General features: G+C 43.6%; 1 protein-coding gene across 1 annotated transcript in view; it reads right to left on the bottom strand.

The window, feature by feature from the left end:
- Positions 1-12,528, bottom strand: part of lcor (ligand dependent nuclear receptor corepressor) — a 59,089-nt gene that overhangs the window by 16,975 nt on the left and 29,586 nt on the right. The window contains exons 2-3 of the mRNA XM_026302473.1: positions 8,483-8,548; positions 4,083-4,162 (exon numbers count right to left, since the gene is read on the bottom strand). Coding sequence (XP_026158258.1) covers positions 4,083-4,162; positions 8,483-8,548 — 146 coding nt within the window. The remainder of the gene's footprint in view (positions 1-4,082; positions 4,163-8,482; positions 8,549-12,528) is intronic.

Here is a 12,528-nt window from a genome sequence, read left to right as displayed (position 1 = left end):
GCATTTCACAAACAAGCAGAGGGTAATAACAGTGAGACACAGAGAGTTTCGAAGCCCTAACGGATGAATAAAAGATGAAAACTGTATTGAGTGAGACGGAAATATGAAAACACAATTAAGGCTGCCGCAAATTTGTTCTTATTTATGTCAGGATTTACACTATATGATGGGCAAACATACGGTAATTACTGACAAATCTGATGGTTGTGGTAAAATGACCTCCTGTGACCTCCTGTCCAGTGCTGTTTAATTGATTTAGCTCTGGTGTTTGATTTGAATTTTTATGTTCCACCCAAGTCTTTAGTAATTGTGCACCGTTAGCATTATTTTATTAGCATGAGCAGAAAGGGAGACAAGGCAGAGACAGATGGGGGTTAAAAGAGGGGGGAGGTGATGAAGCAGGGAATTTTTTTTTTTTTTTTTTTTTTAACTAGACAGATGGCCGACCTCAGAGGCTGGACCAGAGTCAAGTCGAAAACCAAGTGACGGCCGTGGGAAGAAAAGCTCTGCTTTACACTGTGCGATTCCTGGCTGTTTGAGATGCAAGTTAACAGTCGTGACAGGAACACGGTGAAACCTGTGGTCATCGGTCTAAAACAGTGCTCCTACATCTCACTGTCACGCATGCACACCCGCAGCCAGTTTGGAGCTCTGCCATCAAGCAACAGTAACTCAGGATCAAATTCTCACAGCGCAGCTCCTTCTCCGACCCACAAGACGTGCCGTCAAAATATATCCAATAATATGCCGGACGGTTTTCTAAGTGCTGCTTGTGATTAAAGTTTAGAGAAAACGACACTGATAAGCCAAAGCTTATTCACAACATAAGAGCAGCACAGATGGAGAATGTGAGCTGATAACGCGTCTCGGGTTTATCGCACAGTCTGAAGGCGCTCGAGACTGTTTCGACAGCGTGAGAGGAGAAGGACGAAGCAGGAGGCTGTGACACAGATTTAAAAAACACCCTGTGGTGTTTAGATCTGCCACTATAGTAACGACGAGGATGACCAGCACTCTCACACGTCCTCATCCTGACTTTCCTGTGGAGCTGAGGCCTGCACACGTGACACGTGACGCTCTGTCCAATGAACAACCAGAAGCTGGTAGCACAATGTCCACGTGCGTATGTACATTATATGTGTGCATCAAGTAGTAGTCGGTTGAATGATCTCATTATTATTCTGCTCTGATCTCCATCCTTCTCCCTCCACACACACACACACACACACACACACACACACACACACACACACGTGGCCAACACACACATCCAAAGCATTATGCCACGTTCCTTTCACAAGTTAAATTGGGGTCAAGACCACAATAGTGGAACAACACAAATACAAGTATGCAGGAGGAGGAGAGACAGATGCAGAGCTCTCAGTAGAAACGGTGGCAGACAAACACACACCAAATGTGTGGACAAATTAAGTCACAAAGTAAAGTAGCTGGTTTTTTAGCTTTATTTTTTTGTGCATAGTGCATACTGTATTCTTATGTTTCATCAAGGCCATTAGATTTTATTATAGGTATTTTTCTGTTTAGTTGCTGCCAGCACCTTTATATTTTACTATTTAAACACATCATTTCTCATTTGTTTAACAAATAAACAAACAAACAGCAACATGTTGGGTTTTACTGTGAGGTCTTGTCTTTCTATGCTAAGCTAACCTAACGGCATGCCTCAAATTTGGCATCACTTTTCTCATTTAATGCTTATTGGGCTCATTTTCACACAGTTCCAACTTCCCACGCTTCAGGTTGCTTTCCTTACTCGGGTATTGAGAGAGACCATATTCCAGATGAGAGATGAGGGTTGTAAAAATGTTGGCACGTTCATTGGACTCACTGTCAATTACCATCTATTCAAAGCAACTGCTTTGCAAACTTTTGTGCCCTGCGTTTTGCCTGTCAGGCTGCGTGCAGTCTGCTCTACATAAATCATGCTGATGGTTGCTGAGGCTGAGGGCAGCCTGAAAAGGATATGGAGCAGACATGGAGCAGACATGGAGCAGACCTGGAGCAGACCTGGAGCAGACATGGGGCAGTTGACATTGTTAAGGAATTCTCTATTTATACTGCTAAATTATTTGCACTTAATATTGTCTTAAAATGCCATTAAAACTAAACATCAGTCAGAAAAGGTGGTATAGAAAAGTTCTCTTTATAATGAAATGAAAATATCACAACTATCTATCAGGATTAGGGGAATAGAACTGAAAATGGTTCTAAGTAGTGTCACAATAAAGAGGTTTACATAATATTTCCAGTTATCATCATCAGGTGAAGCTCAAAAACTGTCTGTGGCTTTTTGTTTTGTGGAGTCTGCATGTTGTCCCTGTGTCTGTGTGGGTTTTCTCCTCCCACAGTCCAAACACATGCAGGTCAGGATTAGGGTCTGAACCCAGGTGGACCCGGGGCCTTTCTGTGTGGAGTCTGCATGTTGTCCCTGTGTCTGTGTGGGTTTTCTCCTCCCACAGTCCAAACACATGCAGGTCAGGATTAGGGTCTGAACCCAGGTGGACCCGGGGCCTTTCTGTGTGGAGTCTGCATGTTGTCCCTGTGTCTGTGTGGGTTTTCTCCTCCCACAGTCCAAACACATGCAGGTCAGGATTAGGGTCTGAACCCAGGTGGACCCGGGGCCTTTCTGTGTGGAGTCTGCATGTTGTCCCTGTGTCTGTGTGGGTTTTCTCCTCCCACAGTCCAAACACATGCAGGTCAGGATTAGGGTCTGAACCCAGGTGGACCCGGGGCCTTTCTGTGTGGAGTCTGCATGTTGTCCCTGTGTCTGTGTGGGTTTTCTCCTCCCACAGTCCAAACACATGCAGGTCAGGATTAGGGTCTGAACCCAGGTGGACCCGGGGCCTTTCTGTGTGGAGTCTGCATGTTGTCCCTGTGTCTGTGTGGGTTTTCTCCTCCCACAGTCCAAACACATGCAGGTCAGGATTAGGGTCTGAACCCAGGTGGACCCGGGGCCTTTCTGTGTGGAGTCTGCATGTTGTCCCTGTGTCTGTGTGGGTTTTCTCCTCCCACAGTCCAAACACATGCAGGTCAGGATTAGGGTCTGAACCCAGGTGGACCCGGGGCCTTTCTGTGTGCAGTCTGCATGTTGTCCCTGTGTCTGTGTGGGTTTTCTCCTCCCACAGTCCAAACACATGCAGGTCAGGATTAGGGTCTGAACCCAGGTGGACCCGGGGCCTTTCTGTGTGGAGTCTGCATGTTGTCCCTGTGTCTGTGTGGGTTTTCTCCTCCCACAGTCCAAACACATGCAGGTCAGGATTAGGGTCTGAACCCAGGTGGACCCGGGGCCTTTCTGTGTGGAGTCTGCATGTTGTCCCTGTGTCTGTGTGGGTTTTCTCCTCCCACAGTCCAAACACATGCAGGTCAGGATTAGGGTCTGAACCCAGGTGGACCCGGGGCCTTTCTGTGTGGAGTCTGCATGTTGTCCCTGTGTCTGTGTGGGTTTTCTCCTCCCACAGTCCAAACACATGCAGGTCAGGATTAGGGTCTGAACCCAGGTGGACCCGGGGCCTTTCTGTGTGGAGTCTGCATGTTGTCCCTGTGTCTGTGTGGGTTTTCTCCTCCCACAGTCCAAACACATGCAGGTCAGGATTAGGGTCTGAACCCAGGTGGACCCGGGGCCTTTCTGTGTGGAGTCTGCATGTTGTCCCTGTGTCTGTGTGGGTTTTCTCCTCCCACAGTCCAAACACATGCAGGTCAGGATTAGGGTCTGAACCCAGGTGGACCCGGGGCCTTTCTGTGTGGAGTCTGCATGTTGTCCCTGTGTCTGTGTGGGTTTTCTCCTCCCACAGTCCAAACACATGCAGGTCAGGTTGGTTGGTGACTCTAAATTGTCTGTAGGTGTGAATGTGAGTGTGTGTCTGTCTCTAAGTTAAGCCCAGTGACAGATTGCTGATCCGCCCAGGGGGCAGCCTGCCTCTCACCTACTGTCGGCTGGGACTGACTCCTGCCCCCATGACCCAAACAGAGAATGGATGGATGTTTTTTCATGTTACTGTTACTTTTTTATCCGTGTAGTTGCCTCCTCTGACAGAAGCAGGACATGCTGGGGTGTCTCTTACCTTCGCTTTCTCACGTCTTAAGCAGCAGAAGAGACAGTTTTCATCGAAGGACCAGTCAGACACTTCCTCAGGCTCACAGTCTGGATCAGAGAGGGAGACAGGAAGCAGAGTTAAACTCCAACTGCCATAATCCTTCAGCACCACCTAACTTAAAAACTAAAACTAAAAGAAAGAACCAAGAGCCAACAGAGATATTTTCTACTTTATCTTTTCAGTTTAGGTGGTTTTGTGATATGTTGTGCACCGCGTGTTTTTTTCGATCCTCAGTGTAAACGTCCAGCTGCAGGTCAAATCCTAAAACCAGCTGTAAACAAGGTGTTTTCATTCATCCAGTCCAGCCTGCACAAACTGACAGAGGCACCAGAAACCACAACAATGAGAGCATTAAAATGATTCCCTTTTATAATCAGTCAGTGATTTAATTACAGCGATGACTAACTTAACAAGTCGGGTATGCTGCAAAAAAATGATCCACGCCTGCGACTCACAGATAAGCTGAATTTTCTGTTGAGCACGTAGTTGCTTAAAGACCACAGTCACTGCATGAATGCCCCTGTGTGTGTGTGTGTGTGTGTGTGTGTGTGTGTGTGTGTGTGTGTGTGCGTGTGTGTGTGTGTATCTGTTTAGGTATTCATGCCCTAAAGCCCTGTTTGCAAGGAAGTAGTCACCCCTTTCCAAGACTGTTATTCAGTTCTAGTTTTTCAGTGGGATGATAAAAGTCTTTCCTGGTAGCTCAGACACAGAAACACCCCCCTCTTCTGTTTTCCATCTTCCTATACAGGGCGAGGAGTGGACAGAGCCTGGATTTTACACCACAAAATCACATTTAAAAGCCAGACTTTGTTATTATTTCTCTGCTAATCAGGAGTTTTAAGGATCATTTAACAATAATATGTTTTTAAAAATGAAAAAACTTGTTTTACAATTTTTGGACCAGTTAAACGAGTAAAAAATATCTTAAGTCTTATCTATATTGAGTTATAATGTCTGTACAAATTGGAAATAGTGGAGAAATCAAACTTCCAACCCTGAGAACTGCAGAGCCTTCGGTGTTAAATTGATCCTCAGCTGCTGGTGTTTTCTCTGTGTGGGTGAACTTCACTATAAAACTGGTTTAAACCATAAACATTTGACTTTTTTGGATTATGTTTGTTTGAAAATGTATTTTATGTTCTGGATGTCAGCTCAGCTTGGACCAGTTCACACATCTAAAAAGACGAATGACACAAACACATTCCTCTGTTTCTATAGGACCAAGACAACAAGACGTTATGGAGACTCCCTTTAAAAGGAAGACAGAATCAGTTTGGGGACTGCATAGCTCCACAGGTTGTATACATGTGAGTCTTCATCCTTCACAATGTAAATGTGTTTTACCAAAGTAGCACCTTCTGATCTGACAGCGAGAGGAGAGAGGAGGCTGCTGTCGACTTGGTTACAGCTGAGCTGTTGCCATGGTACTATACTTCCTTTAAAAGCCCTCAGTTCAGTCCGAAACCACAGCGCCAGAGTGACAGAAACATATAGAGAGCGGTGCAGCGAAAGAGAGGAAGAACCGAGGACTGAGGGAAAAAGCAGACAGGATGAGAAAAACGAAGGCCGACTCATCTCCACAGCGAGACAGAACAGACACGTGAGGACAAAATCAATATGGTCCGAACACTGTGTGAACACACATACACATCAGATCACAACCTCCCGTCACAAAAACGTCCCTTTTTCAGCTACTAAGGAAAGAAGCAGGATGTTCCTATAATCCGTGAAACTGTGAAAATCAGCTAATCTTGTCGTGTCGAGAAAGTGTTCACACCCCTTCACTTTAAAGTCTACAGGTTTGTCTTCCAGTGTAACGTTAGTGAACCACTATGAGTGAGTGAAGCCATGTTTTTAGAATATTTTGCAATTTTTTTTTTAAACTCTCTAAACCTGAAATCTCTAGTTTATCGGCCTGCCAGTCGTTCTTCTAATCATTTATCATTGAGAGGTAATATAGACCTGATGGCTGATGATGCCTTGGAGAAATCAAAATTTAAAATCTCTAAATGGATTGAACATGGGCAGTAAAATAAAACAAACAGGAAATAGTTTATCACACATGTACATCAGTGCAGCACAAACACATGCAGACATCAAACCAGAAACAATATTATGATCCGCAATTAAACAGCTTTTTGAAAAAAAACAAAACAAAACAAAACACCAGCATTAACATTAACAATGTGTTAATTTTGCAGGTTACAACTCTTTCCTCTTGTGTTTCTGAGACAGGCAACAGATAAATGTGCAGCGTATTATTCTCTTTCTGGTTCCGTGTCTTGTGGTAATGAAAAGGTCAAAGGTGAGCTGCACTTGAACCCTGTGGTTGTGCCACTCACCGTATCTCAGGGAAGTCACCAATTAGCTCCAGTTCCTCTGCTAACACGACCCCCTACCACTGCACTGCAGTCCAGCTTAAATCAATCAGTCTTTAAGGATGTGTGCTCCTGTTCATCAGTCAGCGTCCGTACACACAATTAACCAATCAGGTTCCTTAAACATCGAAGAAACACTTCGTTTGTGTGACATGAGCAGAGACCGTGTAGATTTCTGCTGCAGGAGCCTCATTTCTCAGCCACGTGGAGACGTAACTAATGTTTCTACGTGTGAAAAGTTCAAGTGCCAAAAAGAAAAAATCATTTACACTGTGGGAGAATCTGCTTTCAAAATAAAATTAAATGAAATGATGATTTTCACAGCTGAACTAGAGACGTTACACTGTCACTGCTGTACATTTATTCTGCATCACTGATCCAGCTCCAGTGTTAGTTTTGTGAGGACAGACAGAATCAGAAGCTGCATCGTGTCCTCGGCGCTACGTTCACGCCTGTGTGGACAAACTGGACTGTTTAAGGTTGAGTTTAGTGTAAGGGGAACGTGTCGACCAGCGTCCTTACCACTATCACGAGACGAGCGTGTGTGTGCAAGAATTAAAAATGAAACCAAACTCTTCTGTGTGGGCGTGTGTGTGTGTGTGTGTGTGTTTGCTGTGTAATGCATGAGTGAAAATGATGTAGACCAGTGAAAAATATTCCAAAAATCCCTTATGTTTGTGGGGGAGGGGGTCACATGACTCCAAGACACCATGTTGACCTTGTTTCTCAGAGGCTGTGTCCAAAATCCCTCCCTTCCTCCTCCACCACTCCCTCTGCACGTTGTACTGAGCAGAAAAAGACACTTACTAAACCTAAACAGCATCGCTAGCAGCTGCACTGGAGGTCAACAGTAATTTTATTACCTGTAAAATGCAGAGCATTGCATTGTGGGAAAGCTATAGCACTGATAGCATTCAGAGACTCACTCACAGTAAATGCTGCGTTATTTCAGACTCAGATCTTTAGGTGATATTAGTCTTTCTTGCTCTGACAGCCGTATTTGATTAGTGTCACTGAGCAGGAAACGATGAATCTGTTAACATTTTTGGTGACATCCACCGCATTTTATGGTCTATAAGGACATGCTGCATTCCCCTTAAACAGGACTCTGGGGCTCTGAGCTGTCTAAGTAACACATGCTGTTATTTCCCAAAGTGCTGTGCATTGCAACATGCACAGGAATCGTGACAGAATACATGAATGCAGACAGACAGTGCAGCTCTCACTGATAAATACTTAAAAACACAGGAATAATTAATATTTCTATTTGTCTTTTATCGCAGCTCGGTGTAGGTCTGCCCACACTCGGTCCAGAATAGAAAACAAAATGACCTGTAAATTTTTGAATTGCACTTGTCCTTAAGATGATCAAATAACAACTGGCTGGCTATTCTCATACTGAAAAAAAGAGATATTTTACATACAAATACATTTACTGTGCTCTCTGTACATTAAACTAAACTATTTGCTTTGACATGGAATAATGTGGTTGTTGTACAGTCCAGTGTTGGTGTGTAACAGTAGCTGATTTAAGCTGCTACCCTAAAAGACGACACCAAACCAGACAGACTGGTTATACTTGGGGCCAGTTTTTGTTGGTCTTGCTCTGACCACGAATGCTGTTAGAGCAGGTGCAGCCCATTTCCGTCTAGTTGAGACCAGGAAAACAGCTTCTCATAAACCAGACAGGTGGTCCAGGCTGAGAGTGACATCCCTCCAATATCCCAGTCTGGGTTTGGCAGAAATTAAATATGGCTACTGTACTGAGTGAATCAACCATATTGTTATGGTTTCCAAGCAGGTTCTGTCCTATTCTCAAATCTGTAGGCAGCATAGGGACAGATTTGGAGATGATGCTTTGCTCATTATCATTTGGGTACAGTATATTCATTGAACGACACACCACATACTGTAAAAATGAGAACTTTCATACGTGCATTCATTTTACAGCTTCTATATAATAAGGTGTTTGTGTTTGAGCATGTTTACCTTGGAAAAAGGTGATATCTTTGAATAGTCCCGGCCCAAACAAGCCTTCCAAGATGCTTTCAAAGCCTGTGAAAAAGACAGGAGACGTAACATTAATGAAACATGACATGTTTATCATTAAAGCAACAAATATGACAACAGCTAAAATAATACGTAAAACTAAAAACAATAATAATAATAATAATTCTACTGGCACACAGGATAAATAACCCGTGTTACTTATTTATACAATAGATTTTTGAGCCATTATTTTATCTTGTGAAGGGTGAGGAACATAAATGACAGTGGTTTTCCCATGGGACATATTTTGCTGATGCACAGCCTCCACAGCTCTTGCCTAGCTGTGACAAAAAACAAAAGCAAAAATAGCTGGACAAAGCAGTTAGTAATCTCAAAACATGTGTTGAATCCAATGTGCAAATAAACATGCATTCATACATCATGCAAAGCACTAAAAATAAAAATAAACTACCATATTGTGTGTACAAACACACTAATGCATGAGGGAGCTCATTAGATACACAGACAACAATGTCACAGCACAAAAAAATAAAATAAAGAAACACACACACACATGCACAATAGACATGGCTGTGAAATGCTTTTTTTGTGCACACACAAAGAGGAAAAACACAAATATCTACAGAGATAAAGCTGGGTGAGTTAATATTATGCATATACACAGATACACGTACGCCTATAGACACGGTGTGGAAGCATTTATTGTCATTGTGCACAAAAGACTTTTCTGTCACACACACACACACACACACACACACACACACACACACACACACAGATCTTTCTTCCTAGCTCTTACAGCAAATAAGCGCTTTGCCTCTAATACAACCAAGCTAATGTCACTCACTTTATATTAACTGTAAATACCCTCGTTCTCCTGTTGCTTGGCAACTGCATACAGAGAAACATAAATACATATTGCAATTTTCAACCTGACCCCTCCCCCCTGCCCTGTCTCTCCCACCCCCATTCCATTAAATGGAAATGGAGGCAGACAGAGGGAAACGGAGACAAAGACACGGGTACATGCGTGTATTAACGTGTGTGTTTTTACAGGGGAAGGGAAAGGTTAAAGGCATGCACGCACACGCACACACACACACACACACACACACACACGCAGCACATGTACTCACACATAGTTTAAGTGTTGTTCACTTGTCTCCGTGTCGGGGGTGAACGTGTGAGGCCAAATACTTTAGACTGCAGGAATAGACCAGTGTGACGGAAATGTATTTCTGTGTTATAAAATCATTACAGTCGACCTCATGACAGCAGCTCAGGGAGAAGGTCAAAGATGGAAAGACTGCAGTCGCAGTGTTCCAGTAACTAGCTGGTCCTCGGAGGACCCCTGGTTATGAATACGTGTTTATTGGACAGGTTGTAGTGATATAATCAGAGGCTGGGACAATTTCAGGACTTGAAAGTTTGCAGGAAGGAATTATCTCTAATTTGATACCAGTTTTTAGCAGACCACAATGAACTGGTGGAGTTAACATTTCTTAACGTTGTCTTAACATGTATGGTTTGATGTTTGAGGATGCTGAGGCTGTGTCAGGCTGAGCCACATTTAGCTCTCGCTTGTTTTGGGGAGCGTTGCCTTCGGTTTGGTCGTCGGCTGCAGTGAGGTCATATCACTGACACCACTAACGAGAAATACGCAGCTTTTTGACCCTAAACGTTTCACCTGCACGTACCTCAACCCTAAACACACCTCGAGGTTAAGCTGAAAGTCTGCAAAGGAAAGAAGGAAGTCACCAATGGTCATTTTCTGCATGTGGATCTGGGAACTGAACCATCAGCTTTGCAATTAATAGTTTACCACCAACAAACGCTGGAATACACAACAAACTTTAACTCTTTTTGCATGTGGATGCAACAACATATGCCACATCCTGTGGATGTTCATGAAACATTGAAGTCAAATCGAGCATGGAAGACTTTTCTGAACAACAAATCCAGGAGAAGCTGAGGTTAAAAAATAAATAAATCTTACGCTGACATTTAAGCCAGTGTGATACTGAAATAATCCCCGACGATGAAGAAAGCAGACAGCTTGTTGCTTTACCTGCCAACACGTTCTGGAAGAACTGCTGTACCGTCTACTCCGACAGACCAAACACACTCAGCCCTGTATGAAAAATAATAATCTACTTGCGTCTGATCATTTCAGATCAGTCGGTGTGTAAAATCTCTCATTCCAAACTCCTCTGGACTTTTTACGGTTGTGTTGGTCTAATGCCAGAGACAAATTAAGTTGTTTTATCTTTAAATCGCAACAAAATGAGCCTGACAGAGTGGCAGGGCTCAAAGTGGAGCGTGTGCACAACACCCTCTATATAACAGATCAACTTCTTTGTTTTTTTGTCTGATTAGCACTGAAAACGTATGTCAACGAAACAGAAGGATCCAGTTATACAGGCGAGTATATATTTAGTGTCAAGTCACAAATGCGGGAAATGCACAAAGAGGTCATGTAAATCTTTCCTGTCACTGCTGGTGGTCATGGCCAAAAAGGCAGAAATAGTAATTTGGGGGATTACAATGGCCCCAGAAGAGTTCATCAGCTTTAGATTAGACCCATCACTGATGTGTTCATCCTATTAGACGAACCTGTTCTATTATTCACTCCTCGTTCTTCGCTTGATCAGAGAAGTGCAGCACTGTCCTCTCGTGCACACTACACTTCACAATGTTCCTTTAAACCTGCACATGCAAAATTGATGTGCTGCTGGACGGACGAGATCAAGGACGTGATTGGACAAATGAGATTAGGGGATGTGATTGGCTAGATAATACCAGTGACAATGTCTCCGCTGGCACAGGCAAAAAGCTGCAGAAATGTAGGTCACTAAGTGAACACACTGGGTCCAAAAGCATTCACACACACACACACATACACACACACACACACACACACACACACACACTGTGTATCTGTTGTGTGTTGTCCGAAATGCACAGAAACACATCCCCAGTCTCTGAAAGACTCAGTAATATTTTCACGGAGTATGAGCAGCACAAGCTTAAATGAAAAACAAGAACACATCTCTAAGTAAATCCACATCCATCTTAAAAGGTATGTGACCGACACGTGGAACAGGGAACAGTGAGTCGCTGCTGAGTGAGGACCTGCTGCTGAAGCAGGACCACATGATTTAAATAACAAAGCAGAGGTGGACTATGCACACAAGCACAACAGACAAATCTATAATTAAGCACATGATTTGTCTCCAGACTGCTTGGTTTCTATGTTATTTCTATGTACTGGCATTTTCTGATGTGTTCATGAATTGAAGACAGTGACCTGCAGATCTGCCACTCATGAGAGAGGGAAAACAAAAGTCATGTGTGGGACCACTGTTCTATGAATTGTGGACGACTGCTAGACGTGATAGAGACATAAAGTAGGCTCAAAGATGTAGGTACAAGCAGTCAGGGGAACACTGAGCACAGACCTGGGTGTACCGGCCTGGCTGACTTATCAGTCCTGCACCAATTTATCAGTCGTAGTCAACGATTTATAAACCTCAGCGTGAACATGGCAACAGGGAAATCCCAGTGCTGCTGCAGCATCGCTTTGCTGTCTGTTGAGAGTAACTGAGCTGCTCAAAAATTCATTTCGAGTGTGTTGTCAAATCAAAGCACATTGAAGCATGTGAAGAAACAGCATCTCTCCCATTTCCAACAGCTGTCAAAAGCGAGGAAGAAGAGGAGAGGAGGAAATAGAGAGGCAGGGAAGCAGCACAGAGGAAGAACAACCTAAGATTTGGCTTTGCTGAGACCACTGGACCTAAGCTATATATAGTGCTGCATGAGCATTAATAATTTAGCATGACCAAGGCCCTTAGAAGAGGAGCAATCAATACCTAATTAACCCTAACAGGAGTCTGGGCTTAGGGAAAGAAGTGAGACAACATGTAGGGAAGAGGTGGGGAGAATCGGACTAAAACCTCAAACCTGACACCGTTTGTGGTCAAGGCATCTTCATTCCTAAACACCACAGCAACACATCTGGTACATTT

The sequence above is a fragment of the Mastacembelus armatus genome, chromosome 1 (assembly GCF_900324485.2).
Source record: "Mastacembelus armatus chromosome 1, fMasArm1.2, whole genome shotgun sequence".
NCBI classification, from domain to species: domain Eukaryota; kingdom Metazoa; phylum Chordata; class Actinopteri; order Synbranchiformes; family Mastacembelidae; genus Mastacembelus; species Mastacembelus armatus.
Note: the sequence above shows the minus strand (reverse complement) of the source record. Positions and strands in the feature narration are given on the sequence as shown.